Genomic DNA, 27,703 nt, shown 5'->3' on the forward strand with positions numbered 1-27,703 from the left:
TGTTTACCCAGACACTACACACTCTCTAATCTGTTGAACAGGGGTCTGTCCTCTCCCCTCAAACACTCAAGAAATTGAAAATAACGAATGAATACTCACACACACACACACACACACACACACACACACACACACACACACACACACACACACACACACACACACACACACACGTTTTCATGTTTTATGGGGACTTTCCATAGACAATGTTTTTTTTATACTGTAAAAACTGTACATTCTATCCGCTTACACTAACCCTACTTTTTAACCTACCCATCACTGAAAACTTTCTGCATTATTACATTTTCAGAAAAACATCACTCATGGGGACCAATACATTTTCCCACAAGGATAAGGATTTGGGGAATTGACATCTTTGTGGGGACATTGTGTATCCTTTAATGTGGGGATTGCCAGGCCACACACACACACACACACACATGTGGACCACATATTTCATATTTAAATTGAGGAGAGAGACTTACGACTGGGCCCATGGATTTTGATTGGCTCATTGGAATTAACCAGCTTGAGGGAACATTGCTGACAGACACATTCTTTACCCCTGAACGTCACTCTGTCCCCGATTGGAAAAGGTTTCCTAGAGAGGGGAAAGACAGACAGATAACATTTTATTAAATATAGCACACACACACATAGGTAAACCATAGCCTAAAATTGATCCAGATTAAAAATAAAATTATCAAATAAACCCAGAACGCAAAGTAGAGAAAAGTATTGGCAGATTCACACTACACACACTCCACCAAATTGCTAATATTTCAACAGCAATTGCAAGATTTAGGTTTCCGTGCACATTTAATTTTTCAAAAGTGACAGTAAAGACAAAGACGTTTATGTACAAAAATCTATTTCAAATAAATGCTATTGTTTTGAACTTTAAATTTATCGAATAAATCCACTTAAGAAAAATGTATCCCAGTTCCACAAAAAATATTAAGCAACATAACTGTTTTCAACATTTATAATAATAAGAAATGTTCCTTGAGCACCAAACCAGCATATTAGAATGATTTATAAGGATCATGTGACATTGAAGAGTTATGATGCTGGAAATTCAGCTTTGCCATCACAGGAATAAATTACATTTTAATTATGTGCAAAAAGAAAACAGGTAGGCTATTGTTTTAAATTGTAATAGCATAAGTACTGTGTTACTAGCCTGGATGCCAGCCAAACTTAGCCCCACCCACAAAATTTTTAGGTCGGGAAGTTCGGTCTGGACTTGATCCGTTGAGGAGCTATTATGCCCGAACAAAAGTTGTTCGGACCAATCAAATTGTCAGGGCGGGCTTTAAACGATGATGGACAGATGATCAACAGTAACGTAATCATCCATCACCAAAGAGCGCTTGGGTTGAATTCGTTTACAACAAAGATGACTGCCGCTGGAGAATTGAGATTTCACGAGTTCACACTTACAAATAAGTCAGATAGAATAAATGCATATTTGGCGTGCTGTCCGAGGAGAGGCTCCGGGCTCGGTATTCGGCCCGAACCCAAAGTACTCCCCCCGTATTCCAGGCTGTGGAAGAACAAGCCGAGAGTGAGTGGAGGGATGCTGAAAACTGTCAAAGAATGTAAGGTGAGTTGAATAAATATATGCTTCCTCTCATGCTGATAGGGTAGACATGGTAATTGTTTGATGACAAGTTGATTGGATTGATAATTTGAACGTGCTCCTCCCGAACTTTGTTTATAAAACATCATGTGTAAATTCCACCATCGCGTCTGTTATAGAAGATATCGACCGCGATCAAGGCATTTGTCGATTGGAAAGTTGAACATAAATGAAAAACATACGTCACTTACTCCATTGCTCTGATTGGTTGTAGGTCTATCCAATTGAGTGCAGAGGCATTTTCTTTCCTGGTTCGCAGCCCAATGGAGCAGTATCAGACTCACATTCTGACTAAAATCTGAGTATGACGACGTCAGGCTACTGTGTTACTGTATTTCTGGTCAAATAAATGCAGCCTTGAAAATCTTACTGACCCCACATTTTAAACTGTAGCATAAATGTCTTGTAATGAAAATCCTGTATGGTAATTGACAGGTATGGTAATGGGAGCCAAACAAATAAGGATTTACAAAATATTAAAGAGCAGAACAGTTGCTTCAGGTAACATTTAACCCCAAATAGAGTTGAAGAAGGCCTTATTACCCACAAAGCATCAAGCACAGACCAGAGCAGGCCTGTAATGACGACCCAGCTCTCACTAAGCATGCTGTCTTCCCTTCAGACACACTCAAGAAACAAGCATCATTGAAATAAAGGGTCAAAGTGACTCGTATCACATACTGCAATGACTTAAAAATTATGAGTAATGGGGTATATAAGGAAGGACAAGGTGGGATCTCTACTCATTTTAGTTTTGTTGCTGGTGAGCAACATTGCTTTGCTGATCCACCAGAGAGTCCAGTATAATCCAACCTGGACCATCTGGAAGTTCATTGGAGTTTAAGATGGTCTTTGGGCTATTCCTCACCATTCTTCCTAATCTTTTACCAAAGGCCTCTGCAAACCAAGAACAAGGCCATGTTCCACTGTATACATAAGCTTAGATCCTGTTTATGGAGAATAGATTATGCTTTATGTTGATAAACGCATGTGTCTCTTTAGAGCACATGACCGCATGTCTCATGACAGCTCGCATAATCCATTGTGTCCACAGCACTACTTTATCTGCTCAGTAATCAGCATGACTGGAAGCTTCTACACTACGAGACAAATCCTATTACAGTAGACTATTCCTCTACTAATGCAGCAATTATGAAACAATCCATTTACATTAAACCATGACCTTAGAGGAACACCGGCTCTGCCACTTTATAAGATTACAGAACAGCTCCTTTAAAAACAGATCCTGTATTATTTCTGTCACACTGCCACTGTCTACGGTATATTAATCAGTTTTAAATTTACTAAGAACACATAGAGTTTTTATTTATTATTAATTATTAAATTAAGACTAATGCAAATGTCAAGATGATATACTATTAAGCACTTTTTGGTTTCATCTGGAAATGTAGCGTTTGTGTACCTTAATATTGCATGGTGCAGTGTCACATTTGTACATGAACACACAAACCAACACACTGGGCTATGTGAAGTATGGCATGACAAACTCCTCCAGTATTGAGACCACACACAAAGATGTCTTTGAAATCAAGAGTGAAAGATGACAGGGAAGTGGGCAGACAACAGAAGCACTTACAAAGCCTGTGTCAGACACATGGGTGGAATAATTCCTTTAGTTTCTCCAGTGTTTCAGGATAGCTGGAGCTACAGGGCAGCTAGGCAGAAATAACCAGGAGAGTGTAAAAATGTCAAGTTCAACAGTATTATAACTAAATTTTAACAACACAACTAATACCTTAACCTGTTAAGCTGCATCCCCATTTGGAACCCAAATCGGGGAAAATACATAAAATACATAGTTCATAAACCCTTTAGACTTCAAACATTGTAGACTCATTTAAAAGAAAACATTTAAACATCTAAATTCTGAGATTTAGGCTATGGAACATTTTTAAGACCATGCTATCTGAATTCATTTAGTGGAGACTAAAATGCTAACTGTTTTTAGTTTAGCACAGGGTCAAAGTACAATTTATGAGCATAACAGCATGTTTTACTCCAAAATCGCGTTATAGTGTCAGTCAAATGATTGAAATAACTGATGTGGCTCCTTATCACAGAAATTATATTATTTTATAGCATTCTATACAGTGATAAAAGCTATGTTGATTAGCATTGCATTTTAGATATAAATTTAACTAAGATGGCTTGAAAAACACAGATAACCCATACTGTTACAATAGTGTGTTAGTTCCATAGACAGTAAAAGAAATGGACACAGCGACCCCATTGGATTCAACGGAGAAAAGTGAAGTCAATTAGAAGCACTCACTTCCTGATGGCTGAGCGTACTGCGCAGACTCAAACTGAGCTTGACGACGTAGATGTGACATGAGCAACCTGTCTGTCTTCTAGTAGCTGTGCCAAGAGAAATCTGAATCATTCACTTCCGAAACTTGCAGAGACGGAGATCGTGAGTAGGAGGTGTCCATGAGCTAGGAGCAGGAGCAACTTTTGCTAAGTATTCTGATTAATTATTTTGTCATTTTGCCTCCAAGTCCCCCCGATTGCCCGTGAGCTTCTCCTCCTGTCTATACGGTAATTTCTCTACTGTGCGACAGAGAGTCACGTGGTTATGACGCAATCGTTAGCCTATTTTTACAAAAACTGCTTCTACGGGGCCATAACGTAAGATACAAGGTAATGGAGCCTTTTATACATTTCCGTGTTTCTTTAGAAATAAATAATGTACAAATGGAGTCTTTAAACGCCTCAGATGTGAAGTTATTCGCTGTCAAAGTGACGCCAAAATGAATGGGAGTCAATGGAATGCTAACAGCAGGTGATGGTCTGCTAATCAATGGCGGCCCCCGGGGAAACTTCAGTTTCCGGCTAATAGATTACCCCCTTGGTTAGTTCTCTGGATTTCCTGGAACATCAAAAGTTTAATAATTCTATGGGTCTCACTTGTAGACTTTCTGTGCGAGGGCGCCCTCCGGTGTCGAGTATGAATGAAACAAATTACATATGAGTTTAACGCTCTATAATGCTCACATCGCCCTATTTTGGATAATAATACAACAAAAATATTCCTCTCTAAAGATATTTGAAGTAAACATCCATACGTTTTTATCCGAATGAGCACACTAAAAGCCTCAAGTGATGTAAATATAACAAAACACATAAAGGATGAAAGAAAACACTTTTCTGTTCGCTGTTAATCGGCAAGTCCTGCAGACTGGGGTGTCTAATGAGTCATTTTCTCTAAATCCAAAAAACTCCCATAATGGTGAGCTTACTTTATTTGGAGTGTGGGCATTTGGAGAGTTTTATCAGACGACATGATTTATGACAGATGGCAGCATTAAGGTACAATACCGCCACCTATTGTACTTTGGGATGTCAACCAGGTACTGCCGCTGGATTATTTACTTGTCATATTAGCATATGTGTACTATTTATTTAAAATATAACGGTTATCACAATATATTGTCACTCCTTTTAACAAGGTATCGATATTTCATGTTTTGAATATCTCGGTTATCGTCAATATATCGTCAATGCTAGAGCCAATAAGAGCAGGGTCTCGGGATTTACACTTACTTTTTAATTTCCTTCATTCTCTCTGTCTCTGTATTTTAGGCCTCCTCTTTCACACAACCTACTTCATTCTATATTTGTATGTGAAAACTGTGTGGGCTTCCTCATGAGGCTTTGTGCGTGTCTTTCCATGCAGTCTTTACGCGACCTTGGCATTACCGCCACATCACACTCCCTCCAGACACACACACAGCATTGTCAGCTTTTCCTGCTCTTTAAAAATTTACAGTTTTCGTGCTTTGCTGCTTTTATTCTGTCCATGGACACAATATTGCGACTCTTTCAGGACAGAACAATTAGCCTGTGCACTCCAAAATTCTTACAAAATTCTTGAAATTTGCACACAAAAAATTCATTAAGAAACCAAATTGATTAAGATAATAAGACCTCTTTTTCAACAATATGAATTGTTGATTTTGCCATTTTTTTATACAATTTTGCAAAGTAAATGTATGGTGTACTGAAAATATTTTTTTTGCAGTTAAATAAATGTAAAACAATCAAGCATCCCTCCATCTTTGTAAACTGCAACAGTTCCTCAAAATATAAATTAAAGGCCCATAATGCCACACAGAAATATGAGTTGTGTTGGCATCAAACTATTCAATATATTGCTGAGGGCTGTAACATGACTTATGAATTATCACTGACAGCACTACTGGGACGGTAGCCCACTAAATCTAGAGCTTGGTCTCCACACAGATGGTCTAAATATTAAATGTAACATAATCTAGCTCTCCCGTTGACTGTTTACTTCTTGGTCAGGCCGATAAATGTTTAGGTTACTCCTGCCAAGAGCATCCCATTGGGCCATTTAGTAGCCCACTTGGCAACGCAGTCCAACAAAGCAATCCCAGTCCTCCGTGAAAATGCCTTTTCCTACCCACATAAACTCATCAAGCGGTGTGCTCTCTTTTGGTGTGCTAATGAACTAAAGGAGGAGAGGCAAGTTACTTAGTGGAACTAATTTCCTGAATATCAGAACAAACCAAACACACTGTAATTACAAATGGGACATAACAGAGACACATTAGCAGCTAAACTCACAGCTCTCCAGCAAATTCACTACAGCCCAGCAATGTGTTCAAAAAAGCTCAAGAAAGAATTAAAAAAGGAGAGGAAAAAGCATATAAGAGAGAGAGAGGAGAGAGAAGTCACCCAATGTGAATACTAAAGCAGTACAGTAAATACAGAAAATACCATGTTGTGTCAAACCCATTTTTACTACAAAAAAGCAATGGGATTCAAATAACAGTGTGTCAGTGTTGGGCAGACACATAATGGGTCCCCACAGGGATGTCTTACAGTACCTCTTATTTTCTTGCTTGTCAGTCTGAGAACAGGCCATACATGAAGGACAAAAGATGGTGCTTTTCCGCCGCTGCCTTTAACTTCATCTGCTCCTTTCATTCTGTGAGGCAAATATTCACCGCAGCAGCTTCTCCATTTACACTTTTTCTCCCTTCTCTGCTTACTTTCTGGGCACTATTGCATATTTTGAGCCCCAAACCTCAACTTTCTTCCGCATGGACTCATGTTACAATATTCTGCTCAGTTCTGTATTGATCGCTCCTTCTCCACTTGTGGTATTATACTCTCTAGAGCAATTTAGTCAAGAGAAGTGAAGATGCCTACATACAGGGTCCAAAATAAACACTCGCCAAGTGGCAAATTCAAGTAAAAAATTTCTTTGACGAGTAGGCTACATTGAAGTAAGTTGAACTATAGCCTGACCCTGCTTTTTTTAATATCTGACATGAGTCAATCAAATTAAAGACATACAAATCATCTGCTATGATGAGTAAAATCACAATGCAAATTTTCTCACTATTTGGAAGGTTAATTAAAAGTTTTACTTTTACTGGACTGAAAGCGAGAGAATGTGGCATAAGAAGTCAAGAGTTCACCTTTGCCTTCCCACTTTTTACATATGGTCCATCAAACCCTTTAAATTCAGTTAAACCGAAGACATTCCTTAAGTCTAAACTCTTTTTCTTGTCACAGACTTTGAATTTCTTTCAAAGAAAATTATACAAATACCAGCTGTCTTGGAACGTTGCATGGCTGATGAAATTAGAAGACCGGAACTAAATGTGATATAATTGCTTAGTTTATAGATGAGTGGGGGTGCATATAGCTGTCAGTGGATGAATTAATGAGTTTCAGTCATCAGCACATTAGTAAATGAGCATCATTTACCAGCATCCCACCAGAGCTCCCTCAAGTTGAATCTGTCCCGATGGATTCATTTCCATAATGACATGCTAGTAGTCTATGTAGTAGAGGGCTCACCTGCACACACTGCAGACGAAACACTGTGGATGATATGTGCGGCCCAGTGCAGAGACCACCTCCCCTGATATAAAGTCCCCACAGCTGTCACACTTTGTGCCGTACAGGCGCTGGTAGTCTGCTGTGCAGATGTACTCGCCACTCTTCTGGAAGAATCCGGAATGTGCCAAATCACAGCCACACACTGGCAGAAAGAGAGAGAGACAGGAATAGAAATCAACATGAGATCATTGCCATGGTATTATAGTAGAGAAATAACAGGGAGAAAAAGAGGGAATGGGTTTAAGGATGTTGCAAGCCAGGATTGAACTTGTGCTGCCAATTTAAGCACCACGACTCAACACTTGATATACCTTATTTATGGGCCTTGATTTAACACACACAAAAATGTTTGTTTTTAAACAACAAACAGAACCAATTAGACTTTATTAAGACCTCATTTTTTTGGTGCACCAAGCCATAGTCAGATGTTCTTACTTCCACTAAAGCTCAAGACACTAAGCTGAACATGATCATCAGGTCTTGTGACAACTTGACAAGTCACAAAGTTGTGGAGTTCATGCAGCTCAAGTAACTCTTGCTGACGTTTTCAATCATATTGTTGATTGATTGCTGATTATAACATTTTAATGAAAAAAATCAATTAGATACAAAAAAAAATATTTAAAAAGTATTTTCACTATTGGTCCCTTTTTGGGACCCTGCTTTCACAGTCACTATACCATCTCTACTCTACACTGTAGCACAAAGTACACAGAGAGAGAGAAAGATAGAGAGAGAAAGCACTGATTGCATAATCTGAACTAAAGATGGCTTGGCTGCTTTGACGTGCTCATTTACAGGAAGTGCTGCATTCAATTTTTTCAATTGCTTACACACTAAAATTAAAACTTATTAGCAAAACCTTACAGTCAAAGAGCAAAACACCGGCCTAGCTTTGCACAACTGTAACCACATTGTCAGCTTCACACTTTTTGCAAAACATTACACACAGTGATTTGCAAAACACTAAACTCACTTGTATGCATTTGACACAGACATTTATCATGATGTCATTTCCTTGCAATTTCAAAGCAAAGGCTTTCAAATGAACACACCCATGAACCAATTAGTTAAACACAGCCACCAGGTGTGCACACACACTGGTGCTTAATTGTAGACACACCAATCAGGTTTAAGCACTATAAAAAGGCAACAGGTAAGTTCACCTGTCTTCAACAAAAATGAACGGTGTCAGAGGAAGAGGGAGAGTGCGGATGAGAGGGGGAATCTGGAGAGTACCAGGTGGAGGAAGAGGCCAAGGTAGAGGTAGAGTTAGAGGTAGAGGAAGATGAAGAGGAAGACCTGGAGGAGGGGTAGGACATGCACAAAGAAGAAGATAACATAAATAGAATAAGAGAATAAGATAATCTGTGTAACGAAATTCGTGCTACAATTAAGGACCATGTAATAAACCACGGATTAACACTGAGGGAGGCTGGAATGAGAGTAGAGCCTAACCTAAGCAGTTACACGGTGGCATCAATAGTTCGGACATTTTGTCAAAAGCACAGGTGAGAAACTTATCTTCTGCCAACGGAAAATGCATAGCTTACTGCATGTATCAACAGTTTTGGTATCTATTCCTGTATCATTTTACAGTAAGCTACATGTATTTTGTTTGGCCAACATAGGATTGAACGTCAAGAACACCAAGGAGGGGGGTGACCCATGTTCACACAGGAGCAAGAGAGAGAGATCATAAACCTTGTTTTGGCCAATAATGCAATCAGACTTAGAGAAATTCAAGCCCATATTGTCAATGATCACCCAATTTTCAATAATGTCCAACAGGTCTCTCTGTCAACAATAGCCCGTATCCTTAAAAAACATCAAGTTCTGATGAAACAACTGTATAAAAGTGCCATTTGGAAGAAATTCAGACAGGGTGAAAGTCCTGCGGCGTGAATATGTGGTGGTACGTTTTGTTCACTGACTGTAGTATTGTGTACTGCACACATAACCTTTTTACTGTACATGTAATTTTACTGTATAGCAGACCTACAGTATATTGATCTACACAATGTGATCTTTTGCTATATTTCAGAGAGTTTTGCAAATGGATGCGGAGGAAGTCCCGCATGAGTTTATATACATTGATGAGGCTAGCTTTAACCTGACAAGAGTGAGAAGAAGGGGAAGAAACATCATTGGCCATAGGGCTATTGTCAATGTACAAGGGCAACGTGGGGATAACATTACCCTTTGTGCTGCCATTACACAGAATGGGGTCCTCCACCGCCATGCCAACTTGGGTCCTTACAACACTGACCTCATTCTTACATTTTTAGACAGATTACACAATATTATCACAGCAGCAAACCAAAGGGATGCAATACATTGTCGTCTGGGACAATGTAGCTTTCCATCGTTCTGCTCTGACCCAAAACTGGTTTCATCAACACCCACAATTTACAGTTCAATACCTTCCACCATACTCCCCCTTCCTAAACCCCATCGAGGAGTTCTTCTCAGCATGGCGGTGGAAGTTTTATGATATCCGGCCCTATGTCCCTCATTCAAGCTATGGAGAAAGCATGTGATCAAATTGAAGCAGCATCCATACAAGGGTGGATTCGTCCCTCCAAAAGATTCTTCCCACGTTGCCTTGCAAATGAAAATATAGCATGTGATGTTGACGAGGCCCTGGGGGGTCGGTACTGAAATGGATATGTAATTTATTTTAAAGTATTACTGTAAGCTTACAGTACAATGGTACGTTCAGTAATACTGTATGAAAACTGGAAAATGTTTTGTTATGAATGTTTTGTTGAAATGTTCAGTATTGACTGACTATTGACTGATATTTTCAGTGATCTGGTGTTGGTGAATTTATTTTTACACTTTCTCTGTGTAAATGCTAAGTGTTTTAGGTTGAGCATAGGAGTGTTTAACTGATTCAAACAGAATCAGACCATATGATGGTTGTGTTTATGTTATGACAAAAAAATAAGGTTTTTATAAGACATTGTATAGTGTTGACAAAATTGTTCCATTTTGCAAATGATCTGAGGTGTTGTGCTACTTTGGTGTAGTGTTGTGCTAATTGTGTGAAGGGGTTCGAAAAACTGTGCCCTGTTCTCAAAATTGTGCTTAAGCAATTGAAAAAAACTGTAAGAGGAGCTGTGTGAAAATTATGTGTACTGTATTGCCTTATGTGCGGTAGCATGAACTGAAGAACAAGGGGTATCATGACGGCCCCACTTTATATTAAGTGGCTTTAAGTACTAGCCTATGTACTTACATCGAAAAATAAGTACAATGTACTTATTGTGTGGATGTTGTATTGTAAAACACTTGCTGCTATTGAGGTGTGACACTGGTAAGGTTAGGGTCAGGTGTGGTGGTACGGGTAGGTTTAAGGGTGGGTTAAGGTGTAAGGGACAGTAAAAACACAATTTACGCAGTAAAAAAGAAAAGTGTTGTAGCTATAACACTATTCCAGCACATACAAATAATTCAACCTACAAACCCAAACTGAAGATATAAAACCTCTACAATGTAGGAATGTTGTGCCTCTCAGTGTCATCCCATTGGGGTTTTACCAATAATTAGATGATAATGGGAAATGGATTACAGTTTGAGGTACATTTTCCTGAGGAACCATATATTAGCAGCTTGAATCCATACATACATGCAAACTAACATGAAAACAGTTAACAAAAAATGAAAAGGAAAAAAAAACAGTTAAATAAAAAACTTGCACACACACACATGCACACACATGCACACAGTATCCCAGCCCTCAGCATCCATCATCCTTGCAATGACAGCTGTGATTGGCTCATGGAATTGGCAATGATTGCCTTTTGCAAAATGTGTCACCGTACTGTAAATCATTCATTCAAAGTCATTTGTATGTCTTCTTAGTCCTGTATTCTAAGGCACAAGGATTGAATGACCTTCTGCTGAGAAACTCAAGCAGGTCATTTAGAGAAATAACGGTAAATTGTGAGATGAAATCTGATGCTCGCTGATTATGATAAGGCCTCTATGATTCTCATTGGTTGGCTTCTGATTGAAAGAACCCATGCAGGAGTGAAAAGACTTTCTCAAAGCGCTCATCTGTCCTGATGCTATCACAATGTCATTGAACTGCTGCTGTAACACTGAATAGCTGCAAGAGTTGGGCAATTTTATATATACAAAATATATATTTGCAATGATTTAGCTGGGAATGTAAAATTATACAACATTGTGAATTTCATGCACTTTTGATTTGGCCATCAATTTTCCAAATGGCCATGTCATCACACTATATTTATAATATATATTTTAAACTCTTACAATAATATATCATTTTTAATAATATATATAGATTGTCATGTATTATGATTAGTTGTATATTTTAGGTCATAAAAATAATATTTTACTGGTGAGATGTACAAAGATGACATGAACCCTAAAAAAGAAACTGAATAGAGGCAGAATAAAAGAATAAAAAGGGCCAAAAGACTGATCAGAACAGTTATATTGCCAGTGGGCACTAGGACTGCTGCGAAATCTTCACTGTGGTCCAGCAGCTTCAACAGAACTGGGACTTCGACAGAAATCTGGAGTCTTTGGCAGTGTAATCACATGTGCAGGGAAATTATAGCCCTGCTGTGAATGTCTGTGTGTATGCGTGTGTAAGATAGACACTGTGCCAGGCAGCCGCATTTCAGACAACCACAAAACAATGGCATGTTGCTTCAAATGGCCTAACTGGATTGAAACCCTGCAATAAAAGAGAAAACTCTGGAGCACATGACATTTGAAGCCTAATGGAAAAATGAAAAAAGGAAAAGGCCTTTTCAACTCAAATAACTTCCAGAGACAGACAGAATTAAAATTTCCGCAAACTCTATAAAGCAGTGGCAAAAACATACAGATAAGAAACATTAGGGATACACAGTGGGTTCTCGTTCTCAAGTTGTTTTGTAACAGTTATTCATAATTTAAAGTAGTAATCTACATTTAAATCATTTGAAAAAGTAGTTACTGTAGCTTCACTACAAGCTCTTCGCAAAACATAGCTAACGACTGAAGCTAATTAAAGGGGCAATATGATCAACTGCCTAATTGTATCATTTATAAACTAATCGTGTTTCTGGCACAAAAACAATGAGGGTTTCTCATTTTGGGTGACAGCATTAGACTTGAACAGATATATTTTCAAAATAAAAATATATTAACAGAAAAATATAGTTAAGTTAGAAGTGCACTGAAGGTACTTTTCTCTAATTGTCTCCTTTTCAAGCACAATATGTGCTACTTCTGATATGAATGTCAGAGAATAGCTGCCGTTGACTGAAACGAGGACTTGTTATTCCATCTATGATGCTGTTGGCTCATGGAGTTCCCAAACCGACAGCTCTTCACCGAGACATAGCAAACAGACATGCAGGCTGGGCCACGAGGTACTGAGAGAGGGTTTAGACTAAGAGGGTGAGACAGCATGAACTGAGACCCAGAGGGCCCGTGCTTTGTTCTGGAGCTGTGCCTGTATCCCTGACCACAAGACAATAATCCTGAGCTCAACAAGAGGGATGATGATGATGAAGCTCTTCGAGGTTCAGCGTGAACAATATAACCGGAGGCCTTTTAGAAAGAGATGAACCGGTCACTGCTGGTCCCTGCAGAGACGCTGAAAGGCCAGATAGAGTAATGCCGACGTTCTTGTGAATATTCGGATTTCACCGTGAGAGCACATTCACAGGGACTTCATTATATTTCTGTACCAGTGGATTGATTAACTGGTGGTATGCAAGACCAAAGTATTTACTGTAAGCCAGTTATATAAAATACAGAAATGAAAAATGCAGATGTGTCGAAAAGAGAGGATTCTTCCCTCTCAAAAGTTCCAAAGCTGTCACTGGGGCAGTAACTTAAGGTACAAAAGTGAAAAGGTAGATAATTTTACCTTTTTTACCCCTAAATTGTACATAATAGTACCTTAAAGGTACATATTACCAGTAATTTAAAAGTACATATTAGAATCTTAAGTGCACATATTAGTACTTTAAGTGTACAAATTAGTACCTTTTAGCTTTTGTATCTTAGGGTACTGCCCCAGTGACAGCGTTGTACCTTTTTTTCTGAGAGTGTTCCATACCACACTTCCATATCTCCACAGGAGTGTGTTATGAGAATGATAAAAAAATAAAAAAAATAAAACACACACACACACACACGCACCAAAAATATAATTAAGCTAATGCATTTATGATTGACTGAAATGGATTGATCAGATTAATCTAAATGGTTTTTAAATGGACTGGTCAAATAATCAGTAAGGAACATTTCAGGTCTGAAAAAAGGCGCACAGAATAGCAGTTCATTGGCTGAGAGATTGGTGGGAGGGACGTCCTCTTTCACAGTTGCCATAGGAAACCTAAACCTTCCACGGTTGCCCTAGAGACAGCAGGGTCCCATACAAAATGCCTGAGGTGTGAGACTGCTTATTTGTGTGGCTGTCCAAGTCACTTTAAGATAACAGACCATATTCATGCCATGTGGAGGGCATGACTTAATTCTAACAGTAAAGTCTACAGCAACATGGTGTAGTGTGGCTTCAGGATCCTATTCTGAGGTAGGGTGTGTCAGCTAGGGCTGGTGAAAATTCACTAGGGGTTTTGATGGCTTGAAGTAACTTCGTTTAAATTACGGGCAGATGGATAGTCAATGTATCCCTACTAAATATCATCTTAACCCAAAACTGAAAGTTCACTTTATCAGATGATATTTGATAATATGAGTTTTGTAAAAATGAATAATAAATAAATAAATTAAATAGGTATTTTTTTATTTATTTAAAGGAGACATATCATGCTTTTAAATTGTTCCTTTTTACATATAAATCATACATTTGTGGTCTATATAAAGCGGAACTGCAATGCTTGGGTCTGAATTCCTCATTATTATAGCTCCCTTTTCTACCCCTTTTCTGAGGTGCTTCTGAGAGCAACTCGTTTTGGTGCGGTCTCTTTAAATACAATTGAGACACTTCATACCCCGCCCCCTCTCCAGGTTGCAGAGGTTCAACTCCACCCCGTTCGGCCATTTTTGTAGTCTGATAGCAGATAGGATTATCTAGCGGCACAGAAACTTTTTATTCACACGTTATTAACAAAATGTCAACAACGGAAGACTTGTCCAGCCAGCCTTAGATGTTCGAGCCAGAGTTGGAGCCGGAGCGAAATGAAAATGAAGACGACGAACCTGCAGAACAACGTCTTCATATGGATGTATCGCAATGGTGTGTTACTGTATTTATACATGAAACTTTGGTCTTCCGACCTTTTACCACCGTGTCGATTTATTTTGATTAATATGCGCGAGGGAGAGAGAGCAAGACAGCGTCTAGTTTGGAGACGGTGATGTCTTGTTTACACTTTCGCCGGGCTCCGAGAGAGAGTGCGAGCGCGCGCGAGACCGGGTCTCTCTGCTCGTTCTTTCAGTTAAACATGCGCCACAAGCGCGGCAGTTCATCTACATTAGACGGTGTAATGAAGCGTGTGGGTTACTACATCCAACAACCGAACATTTTAACTTACCCTCTCGTAACTTCTGCATCCTTTAGCTCGGACTACAAAAATTGCAGCGAGAAATAATAATGGCGGATCGCTCGAAGTGTTGGGCTGGAAGTCAATGTCCTTATTTGGCAGTTCCGCTGCAAATACTGTGACGTGTGATAGTTCACAAAACGTCATAGATAACAGAAAAATCGGAACAGGTTGAAAAATATGACCAAAACAGAATATAAAGATATCAACGAAGCACCTGAAGAGAATAATTTCATCTTTTCTGTACTTCTAAACACTCCAAATATACAACAAAATGCATTTAAGGGCTAAAAAAGTGCATTTAGCATGATATGTCCCCTTTAAATAAGATCTAAAGGGTCTGCACAAAATTTGAGAGTGAAAAAATTCTTGCAATACAGACCAATTTGAATTGAATTGAAAATATTTATCTTCAGGTTTATACATCTAACAGGACATACACGTACACACATACATAGTATGAGGGGCCAGACAGAAAATAATGATATAGGTTCGTTATGAATATATAAATGTAAATCCAAATATATATATACAAATCCGAAAATTATAAGCCTGAATATAAAAGTGTAAATCCGAATATATAGTTATAAATCTGAATATACTGTATAGACTGCTTTCAAGTCTCATCCATAGGAAGAGCGTGTGTAATGCTGGGCAAGGCTTAAGGCCCATTCTCACCAAGGACAATATCTATTACTAAAAATCATTCTCAATATTAATGGCACAGAGAAGCAATATCGTTGGAATAATTTTCAGAACAATTTTATCCAGCCGATGAAAGATAAAATCATTGACAGTCAATTTTTGTCCACTACTGAGTTCTCCATTCTCGCAAATCCTCTAGTTATAAGTTAACTTATAACAAACAAAGTGTAGACATTATGTAGGCTAAAGAGATTCACTCAGCTTCATTGATTATAGTGGAACTTGATCTCGATAAATTGAAATGAGTGACAGCTTTTTAGTGATTGCGCGCTTTTTAAATTGGCATGCCATGACATCCACCTATGGTCTCATCCTTTCTCTCTCTCTTTCTCTGTGTTGAGGCATTTGCTGCTCAGTACTGTGGTCATTAAAACCGAACTGATTAAGGACCAGCGGGGGGGTGGTGGCTGATTATGTATTTATCAGCAGCCAACAGATGCAATTAAAATTCCCTTTTTCAGGACTATACAGTACCCCAAAACCCAATACACTTCCATTGCCCCTTCTCATCTACTCAACCCTCCATCCCCCCACCCTTTTTACCTAGTATTTTCATTCCATTGCATTAAGTGGTACAATTACATTTTGTCATCTTCATTTGTCCGGCTTGCCCTCGACGCATTATCAGGTAAGCCAGAGAGAGAAAGACGTCTCTTTTACTGAAAGAAGAAAATTATGATGTTTGCCCTTTCCAAAAACATTTATGCTGAATCTGATACATATACAGTGGGGTTCAAAAGTCTGAGACTACCAGGAAAATGTCATTTAAACCTTAACTTTATAATAGTTTCATTTGTCAACTACAAATAAGTTAATATCAGCAAAGATTAATAAATGCAGCAGAAGTATTGTTTATTGTCATTTCATGTTAATCTGCATTTACTAATTCCATTAAAGATCAAAAGTTGTATCAGTTAACATTAGTTAATGCACTGTGAACTAACACGAACATGAACATTTGTACTAACTAACATTACCAAAGGTAATAAATGCTGCAACAACACATTTTGTTCATTTTTAGTTCATGTTAGCCAATGCAATAACTAATCTTAACATATGATACCTTATTGTAAAGTGTTACCTTATTGGCAGATTATGTATTCATCAGCAGCCAACATATGCAATTAAAATTCCCTTCTTCAGGACTATACAGCACCCCAAAACCCAATTTGCTTCCATTGCCCCTTCTCATCTACTCAACCCTCCATCCCCCACACTTTATCCTTAGTATATTCCTTTTATTTGCATCAAGTTGTACAATTACATTTTTTCATCTTAATTTGTCATCTTCATGTGTCCAGCTTCATTTTGCAAACTTAAAAACAAAAGAAAAATGATGATGTTAAATGAATAAAATAAAATAAAATAAAATAAAATAAAATAAAATAAAATAAAATAAAATAAAATAAAATAAGCACAAAAGCTGCTGTCATTAAAAGAGGGACAAACCAAATACTAGGTATTTTTGTATTCAAATTATTAAGCTGAAAGAAAAAAGAAATATATAAGTGTATATATATATACATACTCTACAGACTGCTGGACCTCTCTGTATACAAGTATTTAAATTCACATATAAAACTGTGATCTATATTACTTATTTTACTATATTGTCATTATCTATTTCATTGTCAATTTATTGTGAATAAGGCCAGTAATATGATATGATAGTCAGTATCCAGATTCATTCTCCATTCACCTAAATTTCACCTTTGGAGATTGGTTGGGTTTTGGGTATCGCTTGAATTTTAACGATTCTGATTCAGCTTATCGATTCCGATTCTTATCGATTCCCATCTTCGATCCCAATAAGGTAAAAACATTTAGTCAAACATTTATATCAAACATATTTATTCTGTTTTGGCAAAACGTTTTGTTGCAGCTGATTTCCATGAACAAAAATCAGCAGCCTAAAGAACATTTTCCTATAGTTTTAACAAAAATACCACAGCAAAAACTAATATACATTTCAAACATTATTTAAGACAAGTAAACAGTAATAAAATTAAAATAAACAAACAAATGATCAATATCCCAAATAAATAAAACTGAAAAGTTAAGTTTACATAAATTGTAACCAAATGTAAAATAACACTGCATAGTTTTCTTTTTATAAATAAAATATATATTAGCCCTTATTAAAGTTACAAAGGTTATTCAGCCAAGATCAGTGAGTGATTTTCTTTTTCTTTTGTTCTTTGATTAACGTTAATGTTTATTAGACTGCTGTGATTTTAAGACCTCATGCAGTATACAAGATACTGTTACACATGTGTTTTCTTTTTACACTGTTTACATTCACTTAGGCTATATTCCATTTTATATATACTACATCTTAATTTCACCGACTGTGTTTACGGCTATATTATGACATTATTTAGTGTATATTAGTGCATTCAAGCACAAGAAGACACGTACGAGAACTCAATTCAGTTTCATGAACTATATGAGAGGCAGATCTCTGTGTGCGCGCTTTTGATGTGTGCACAAAGTTGCAAGTAGAGAATTGAGTTCTCTTTTGCATCTTCTCGCACTTGAAAATGGTTTGAAATTACATTAAAATGTGCACACAGGAATCAATAAGCGGAATCCAAATTGTAATTTTATTACAAGTACTGTAGGCTCTCCGATTCCTGATCTTAAGTATACAATCCCAAAATTGGAATCAGTTTTGGATTCCCAACCCTAGAGATGATGCTCTATGATTCACAGCTCAGCATGTGTCTCTGCCTATGACAATGGTCCCCTTGTCTTCCTGCCTACCTGTCTGTGCCTCTTTCTACCTACTGTGTCGCTTCTCTCCAACCTTGCTGGTGCTAATGGGAAACTCATCAACTGTAATTAATGTGCTGTTTTGACTGAATGAAAGATGGAGTGAGAGTGTAGTGAGAGAAGAGGAAGTGATTAGTCCCCTCAGGGCCCTACATAGCCCTCCACAGAGCAACCAGATGGTCTTTTGTGGAGTGAGTAACCGCACGAAATCAAAGGAATGACAACAAAGAAATTATGGATATGTTGATAATAGTTAAACAAATCCAAGGGGCTGAAGTTTCCTCAAAAGTGAGACTCATTGGCACTCCCACTTAAGTACTTATCTTCTGTAGTCTATCTAGGGCACAATTTAATATTCCCAAGCATGAATAAAAATAAATAATGACAACACCGCATCAACAAAGTCCTACAATTTCTTATCCTGCTCATCATATCACTAGTACTGTACATCCAACTAAATCTGAGTCATAAAAACTGTCACTGCTATCCCATTTTCAAAAAATAAAAACAATAAAAACTATACTTTTTATTCTGGCTTATCATCTTACAACTGTACATCAACATGATATGAGTCATCTATATCAAACCGGCCATTGCTTTCTTTTTTTTCCAAATCAAATATTTGATATAAAAAAGAAAAAGAAAAAATTATTTGTATTATTTATATTTGATATTAGTGTCTAATCATATGTAAATATTAGTAAAGTAGCATTGCTACTTTAATTTGGAAAAAGTACAACCTGCTGATTTATAAAATTTTTTACATAATACCTAATACCTTCATGTAAAAATGAACTGTAAAAAAGCTTTTGAGTCACCTGTGTAACCAAGTGATAAAATTCCTCCACTCGCACTCCATCTCATCTCTGCGATCAGTGTACATTATCTCTACTCTCACATTGGGATTTCTTGCATCCTGTTAAACCTCAAAACTTGATTTAAACAGACAGAAATAATGTTTTCAGCATGTCTTTGTTTCCATCTCCCTCCAAGGCTGTGTCTCTCCTTTAGCTGCTTTCATTAACCTACTAACCTCTCTGAAAAATGCCTAATGATGCAGGAGCCCTCCAGGTATAAGACAGAGAGAGACAATATTCATTCCTCCAATTCAAGCTTAACCTCTCTGATTTGAGATATTTTAATCTACACTGCTTTAGATTGAACTTTTATCTGACATGAGCCTATTTGGAAATTACAAAGTAAAATCCCTGTATTATCCACAGGTTGTAGAATGAATGCATATTAATTTATTCCAAATCAATATAGATGGTCCAATTTCCAGTCAGGGGTTTCTCTATGTTGACATGCAGTAGGCTAATTCCTCACACCATATCTTTATCTTCAGGAACAACATAGGGAATTCGGTATCTAATACTGCCACTGTCCTTTCATTTGTAGGAGAATGTCTCCCCAGCAACTATCGCATGGGCTTAATGATTGGACGGGCATACGTTGCCATAGTTACGTGAAGCTCCCATCCTGCTCAGTCTTCCTCCTCCAGCGGCTGACAACTCAGGAAGAGAGGGGCTCCACACAACACATATAGTAACTGACCCTTTTATCAACTCCATCACAGCTGCTTTACAGTACACAACTACAGCAATTTGATGTTTAGAGCACCTGACATGTATTTGTCCATTTGTTTGTTTGTGTGACGGGAGAGTTCAAGAATTTGTAGTTTTTTCAGACTGGCTTATCATTATAGGAATGCATAGGAAACATAACAGAATCTGCACATGCCTTGAGAAAACAAAAAACATCTTACGCAGCCAATTAACTCTCAGCTTTTAAAAAAGGCATCTGCTTTGACAGACATCTTAATGACCTGCCACTCCTGTTCAGAAGAAGCAGTGCTGAGCAGCATTATTTGATTAGTAAAGTAAACTGACTGTTTGTGAGTTACAGCTCTGAGAAGAATTTGTTGACTATGACAAAACTGCAGAAGTCAATGTATATTCAGCAGTAAAATATAATTTATTTAACTGAAAATTACAACTAACTTTGGGGGCCATTTGCTGAAGAATTTATTAGGCATGCCCAATGACTATTTTCATGTTATGGCCATTATCCCAAAAATGATCGATATTAAAATTCCATATTTAAACATGTTAAACCAATCATATTAAATGCTAAAAGTAAATTTAGTCATCCCAACATTATAATGTACAATATGAAAAATGTATATTTATTTCAAGCTGTTTTTAAATATTTACTTGCTGAAAGTGGGGAAGTGCACTTCTGTCATGACAACACTCGGCATGGTAATGGATATGGTAATGCTAATTTATTTGGTCTTGACGGAATAGATCTGCTATGCTGCTGCTGCTGCAGACTCAGAGCAAGTACAGAGACTTACTACTGCCAATACATTCACAGACATAATGCTGTGAGTATGTAAGACATGCTCCTGCTGCACAACAAACATTGAAATAACCCCCTGTAGCAGATCTATACAGGTGGAGCTGGGGAAGGAGGAGGGTTTCTGAAAGTGCGCTGCTAACAGCAAACAATGGCAAGTATTTGAATGCTGAAGTAGCAAGCTCACTAACAAATTGAGTTACAAATCTGCGCCTTCTAGAGTTTCATGACAGAGCTAAATATCCAATAAATATTCAGATACACAATACAAAATCTAATAATAAAATACTGGTAATATAATACACTTTAATCCAAGTCATTAGGTTTCATAATCTGTTGTCTAGAGGTCGACTGCAATTGTCATCAGTAATTTTCTGTAAAAACATTGGCCATTTCATTTCCCTCTTGGAATTCTGGGTCCTACTTTGCCAATTTGAGATAATGTGCATAGGTGCCTCAGAACAATGCCCTTATCACACACAAGAGCAATAGAGAGAAAAAGTAGCTCAAGTGGAACTGTAACGGTAAGGGGTAGATCATCCAAAAACTCAAATGTCTGTCATCATTTTATGTATTTTAAAGAATGAGACATTTCTTACAACCTCTACAATCTCACGACATGAGGGTGAGTAAATGACAGAACATCATTTTTGGATGAACTTTCAATTTAAGTCTGCCAGTTTATGGATGGTGCTCATACCTATGAGTCACCCACTACAGAGGCTCATGTGTAGGTGAGCTGGTCTGGATATTTATTGCTCCGTGACAATGCACTCAGACATCCTGTCAAGCATTCAGCTCAAATAACCCACGCTTCTAGTTAAAAAGCAGCAGATTTACTTAAAGAGAGACCAGAAAATTTAATCACATGCTTGTGGTTCTGAGAGAAGATAAACATTCTCTCTTAAAGTATTTATTCCTGCGTTTGTCATGCTGTTTTCTCAATTAATTAGTCACTTTTAAACGGATTAAAATAGCAAGTGGGCACTAATTATTCATTTAAATCCATGGAAATACAAATACATTTAAATTCCTTAAATATATTTAAATCCTTTAGTCTACAGCCCATGAATTTATGAAGGTTTATGAAAAATAATATAGTAATTTTAATAAAGCAATACATCTCATTTAAAAAAAAGAGAAATGATCACAGTTGACAGAAATCTGACAACTATCATAATATCTACACTACAGTTACTCTAACAAGTATTTTAACACACATACAGTAAAACGATGAGCATATGAATGTCATTGCTTCTTTTTGTGAAATTACCTGCTTAAAAAGTGTACTTGTGCTGCCCTTCTTCTTAAATACAACTTTTGTTGATATTTTGTTCTGCAATGCAATGACATTCAAACTTTTACAACTGCTGTCCAAATACATTTTGGGGCCACTGACTGAATGTCTCTATGATATAAATAGTTGCACAGCTGTGTACATTATCTGTTTGCATTCATGTAGGAGAGAGAGAAGAGCCAACTAGAAAGCTAGAAATGAGTCAGGAGGTCAGGACAAGTGTGTGACTTCCATCCCCCGCACATCGCTGTTAGTCTCCAATCTGACTTTTATTTGAATAGGGGAAATAAATGCACAACCAAATAGAGATTTAATGAGTTTTTAGTGCCTGCACATCTAGCAAGAACCCCACAATAGTAATGCAGAAACAAACAAAATGTGCCCTTGCATGAACATGTGTGTGCATGCATGAATGTGCATGTATATGTTTGTGCGTGCTTGAAAGGATGCGTGTACACAATGAGGAAGGATGCAATAAAGCAAAAGAACAAACCTTTAGAGCTCTGTTATAAAAGCTCCCACACTGCAAAGACTAGATATACAAAGACGGTGCACTCTTATTACTTATGAATGGGAGAAACTGCAACAAGCAATAAGGTGGAATACGTCCCAACTTAAATAAAAGAGCAAATCGCTGATTGGTAAAGTTATTGCGTCACTGCAGCTGCCGTTAGAAGCACGGTCCTAAACCTGAGATGCACGCATAGGGCTGCAGTTTGGATTCCCCCATTGAAATAGACAGGACTTGGACATCTTGGATGCCCGAAATAGCTGCCCGGAGGTGTTGCAAATATGGCCGCCAAGTAAACAGACTTTCCTTGAAAGGGACTTTGCTCGCTGTCTAATGTCTACACAGGAAGATAACTTTTTAAGTAATCATGAAACTGAAGTTGCGATAATCTTGTCTTCCCTATTGCGACGTATATCCGATTGAAACAGCTTCTCGAACAAGATAAAATGTAGGGCGCAAATGATTTTGTCCATCGGAATTGGATCATTGGATTATTGTTATTTGCTATTCCTGTGATCTCACGTAAGTGACAAATTGTCCCGCCCTCACACCAGTAAACACATCATCAGAGAAAGCGTGATTTTTCCCCAAACCAGTTCAGCGGAAACTCCGCACAGCAGATTCTTATGATTTTATTGGTCACGTCAATCACAGTACTGATTGCTTACACCAAACAGAAAACACTGATCCCTAAACCTACCTGTCACTGTAACCTTAACCAATGAAAGCTGCAGGGTGGGATATGCGCTTTCCTCGCGCACGAGCAGATCCGTTTACTCTCTGGAGTCTTTCCGCTTGCAAATTCCGCCATGTAAATAGGAATTCACCATGGCACGAGCAATTCCCTTTTAAAGGGAATGGGAAATTACACTCTGGTTGTTTGTTTGCTCGTTACACCCAAAACGCTTTAATAGTTTAATACTCTTTAAGAGAATAGAGACAATGCGCCGGGGACGCAACAATTTTTCCCGTCGTTAAACTAGCAAAAGTGGATTCAGACACGCCCTAAGTGCACTTGCGCCCTGCGCTTTAGACCATGCGCTTAGATCGTTAAAATAGGGCCCTTTATGTCTATGGACATGTGCTTCATACACAGGAAGTGAGTACCAGTAATATGCCTGGCTGCCTCACCTTTACACAAACTAATCATTGGTGTGTCCTTGAAAACAGCTGGTTGAGTAATACAGTACCTGTGTGTACACTACAGCATCCACCTCTTCTCATGGCCAAAGCCTGTGTAAACTCCCACTGAAAACGTTTCCACTGCCTCAGCTTCAGCTGTATCTACATGACCTTGGCCCACATGTTTCTTCATGTGTGCTTGAGTGCTTGCTGTTTCAATTAGCTATAATTCCAAATGTATCTCCTTTTCTTAATCTCATCCTGTTTGCAAAGGCATGTCGTCAAGTAAAGCCAACCAATGTAATCTACTTGATTGTAACCCAAACCAAATAATTCCATTACAAACTATTGATTTTAGACCGATTACCAAGTCAGTCATGGATTCCAACAGCATGCCTTTTGAAATTAAACTGAATCTCTGATGGATAAAACCAACATTGGCTCATTGGAAAAACGTGGCTTGAACTACATTTTTGCAAAACCCCCAAAAATCATCTGTACATGCAACATACTGCAGTTTCCAGCTGAAATGAACACTAAAGTGACAGCAAAACACCAACAACTTCTATTCTTTCCTATTCACACAAATTATGATTACAGGAGCAAATTATCGATTAATAAAGACTTATTTTTGGGCTGTTCCTTGCACAAAATAATTTTATGATCTCAAAACACTTTTACCCTTTTAAAACAATTTTACCACATATACAATGCATTTAGCGTAGGTGGTACAGTACTTTACTTTCAAATGCTACAGAGCATTAACCTTTTATTGCAACTCATCAGAGATTTCATTTCTGAACTGCAGTGATACGTCCAACCAACATAATAAAATGTTGCAAACTGAACATGTTTTAGCACCACTTACTGTACATTTCACTTTTCAAAGTGTCACAAAATAAGCTACTTTTCAGAAATGTTGCCACAGGGACGTTTTCTTTTTTTCTTTAAATAAAACACAGACTCTGGAAACAAATAAAACATTATGGACATACTAATCATCCATGTTTGGTTTTTGGCCATAACAAAAGGGATGAAAGCGGATTGTCACCTGTTTACGAACACCGGCAACTGCGAGTCCAATGTGACCCCGCTGACCTGTGACAGTACATGCTGAGTGAGCTGAGATTCCTGTGAAATACCCCACAAATGTTGCCCCTTTATCCAATTAACTGGGCCTCAAAGCCCCACGGCTCATCAGCACACTCCGTTCTCCCAACCAAACAAAACACAGCATACACAGAAGCCGAACCAGTCACTGGACTGTAAACAAGCAATCCTGTAACAATGACAAGGCATTGTTCCATGCTGGAGATATGAGCTGTTGAAACAGCAGTCGGACTTCCTACACTCATAGTGCACGGCTAACACTCCCGCACACAATAATATATAACACAAATCATAAGATAAGGTGTGGTGTTGAATTAGAGGTGACATACATTATTGCTCAAGGCAATTTTCATGGAAGATAAGCAGCCCTTGGAGAGCGGGCAAATTTAAGTTGGAGAAAGCAAAAAGGAAAATGACTGTTATTGTTGAGTAACTTCATGTGCTCCAAGGCAACTCGTGATGTCATAATGGAGGGAGGGAAGGAGGCTACCATTCTCTTTCAACTCGGTCTCTCCCAACCCGTCTCTCCATATATGAGCCCCCCTCTTCCCTTCCAACTATGCCCTAGGGTTTGCTATGAGAGGCTGCTATTGGCTGGTGGTTTGATAGTGTAGCTGAGAATAACCACCAACCACGGGTAGGGTGGCCCTCCACACGGTTACCACAGCAACCCCATAAATGCAATGCAGTTTGAGTGTAAGCAAGGAAAAGTAGCACATGTACAACCTTATAAAAGCTTATTAAACCTAAATGAGTCCATCACTCAAGGGTCTTACTTCCATATTTTTAATCTAACAATCTAAAGGTGAGGGTTCCTGGTCACATCATTCACATTCGTTTTATATTTTCATTTCTTGACGTCACTGATAATTGAGGGCAACGCTATGGGGCATCACTGAGCTAAGATCTTGACGACTTGAGGCCAGAGGATCTCATTATTCAACAGGACCCAACTTCAGACAGCCCCAGGAGCACAGCCAGCATCATTAAATCAGAAATCCACTGCTTCTAACCACTGATGCCAAACTGCTATTAGATCAGAAGCAGAGAGCGCTGCTTTAGTTCTTAATGAAGTGCTATTACTGAATAGAATCTATTGGAAGCTGTATATCTGAAACAAATCCAAGTCAATATGCAAGCATTTCCTATAATTAAAAGATGGCTCTGAGAGGTAACCAGCATTTCCAATGCATTACGGCCAAAGACTCGACTCTTACCTTGGCAGGTGAAGCATTTGATGTGGAAGTGGACATGTTGCACTCGTACCACCTCTCCTTTGCACACCTCCCGGCAGCGAAAGCAGTGGATTGGTCCAGAGCTCCGTTCACTGTTGCACGAGCTTGGCTGATAGGGTACTAGTGGGGAAAAGACAAAAAGGCAATAAGTAACGGACATTAGAAGACCGTTATCGTTATTGGCTGATATTAGACTTTATAATGTTGTGATGCCTAAATTGACAATTGGTTTTAATTTACAATAAAAATGTACAATGATTTATTTAGTCTCTAAATAAATCATTATAAATGCTAAAACAAAGTAGTATAGTATTTTAACATTTGCCATAACACAAAAATAATTGGCCAGAATTGTAATATTGGTGCATTGATGTATTTTCTATTGTTAAACTAAAAGTACCCTCAAATGCTGTATTTGTGATTGTTTTAGGTCTGAGGGTTACATAAATAATTTCCTTTGCTCTCTCTCTCTTTCTCTGTATTGATGGCTAGATGTTTTGTGCTGATTGTCCTCCTATTAAAGATGCATAACAGGCATTCAAACACTCAGCCAGTGAATAAATCAATTATTGTGCAATCACTGTAGCAACTGTTGTTCTCGCTTTAGTCTAAAAGGATTTAACTGGGGGAAAATGTCGAAAACAGCAAGGGCACATGCCCTACTACCCTGATCTCCATTGTTTCAGCTACAATGCTGGCAACAGGGCAGAACTGCCAGGCCTGCGATCAGATTTATCTGAGAAAGAGAGCCATAGTGACAGCCAGGAACAAGCATTAAAAAACTATCTGACCTGGTAAAGCACTCTGGAAACTAGGTTTTAATGTTTTATGTGCATGTTGGATAAGACAAATGTAATCAGCAAGCATAAAGTGTCAAGTCAGGAAGTGATACTGATCAGATAAACTCGTGCAGGAAATTAGCTTATTTTTCAACAATAAATCAAGCTTATCAATGTGCCCTCACCCGAAACTGAATTATTAGGGATGCACCAATATTAAAATTCTGGCTGACACATATAAGTCAATAAATATTTTCACGTTATAGCAGATAAACGATAAATGGCCGGCACTGCAATTTTATACTATTTGACAAAATATCTAAAAACAAGACAACTACAATCAAGTGAAATTAAAAGTGAAAATAGGAACTTAGGAACTTAAAAAATTAGACATTATAGTGAATAGAATACGAAAAATCAATTCAATTTGATATCTGCTACATTTAACAGTGCTATTAAATAAATAAAAAATATATGAATAACTAGAAATGATTATTATAAGTATTATCAAAATATCTATGCATTTTCAATACAAAAAAAAATGTCTTGTACTAGAAGATATTGAATTTCAATACTATTTATTTTGTCAAAATAAATAAAAAAACACTTCAATAATTCAACAAAAATCAATCATTTAAGATTAAGCATCACAACAACATAATGGACAGAATACAAAAAAATGATATTCATTTTGAGTTTGATTTGATTTGCTAAAGCTTATATTTAACAGTGTTAT

The 27,703-nt window shown here is 37.8% G+C and overlaps 1 protein-coding gene across 7 annotated transcripts in view; it reads right to left on the bottom strand.

Moving 5' to 3' along the window:
• ablim3 (actin binding LIM protein family, member 3) overlaps nt 1-27,703 on the bottom strand; it is a 62,803-nt gene that overhangs the window by 27,027 nt on the left and 8,073 nt on the right. For all 7 annotated transcript variants that reach the window (XR_013823597.1, XR_013823598.1, XR_013823599.1 and 4 more), the window contains exons 2-4: nt 26,171-26,308; nt 7,496-7,679; nt 486-601 (exon numbers count right to left, since the gene is read on the bottom strand). Coding sequence is in view for 1 of the 7 variants with exons in the window: in XM_079893557.1 (XP_079749683.1) it covers nt 486-601; nt 7,496-7,679; nt 26,171-26,308 (438 nt within the window). In the remaining 6 variants the exon portion in view is untranslated. The remainder of the gene's footprint in view (nt 1-485; nt 602-7,495; nt 7,680-26,170; nt 26,309-27,703) is intronic.

The sequence above is a fragment of the Squalius cephalus genome, assembly GCF_949319135.1.
Source record: "Squalius cephalus genome assembly, chromosome: 14".
NCBI classification, from domain to species: Eukaryota; Metazoa; Chordata; class Actinopteri; order Cypriniformes; family Leuciscidae; genus Squalius; species Squalius cephalus.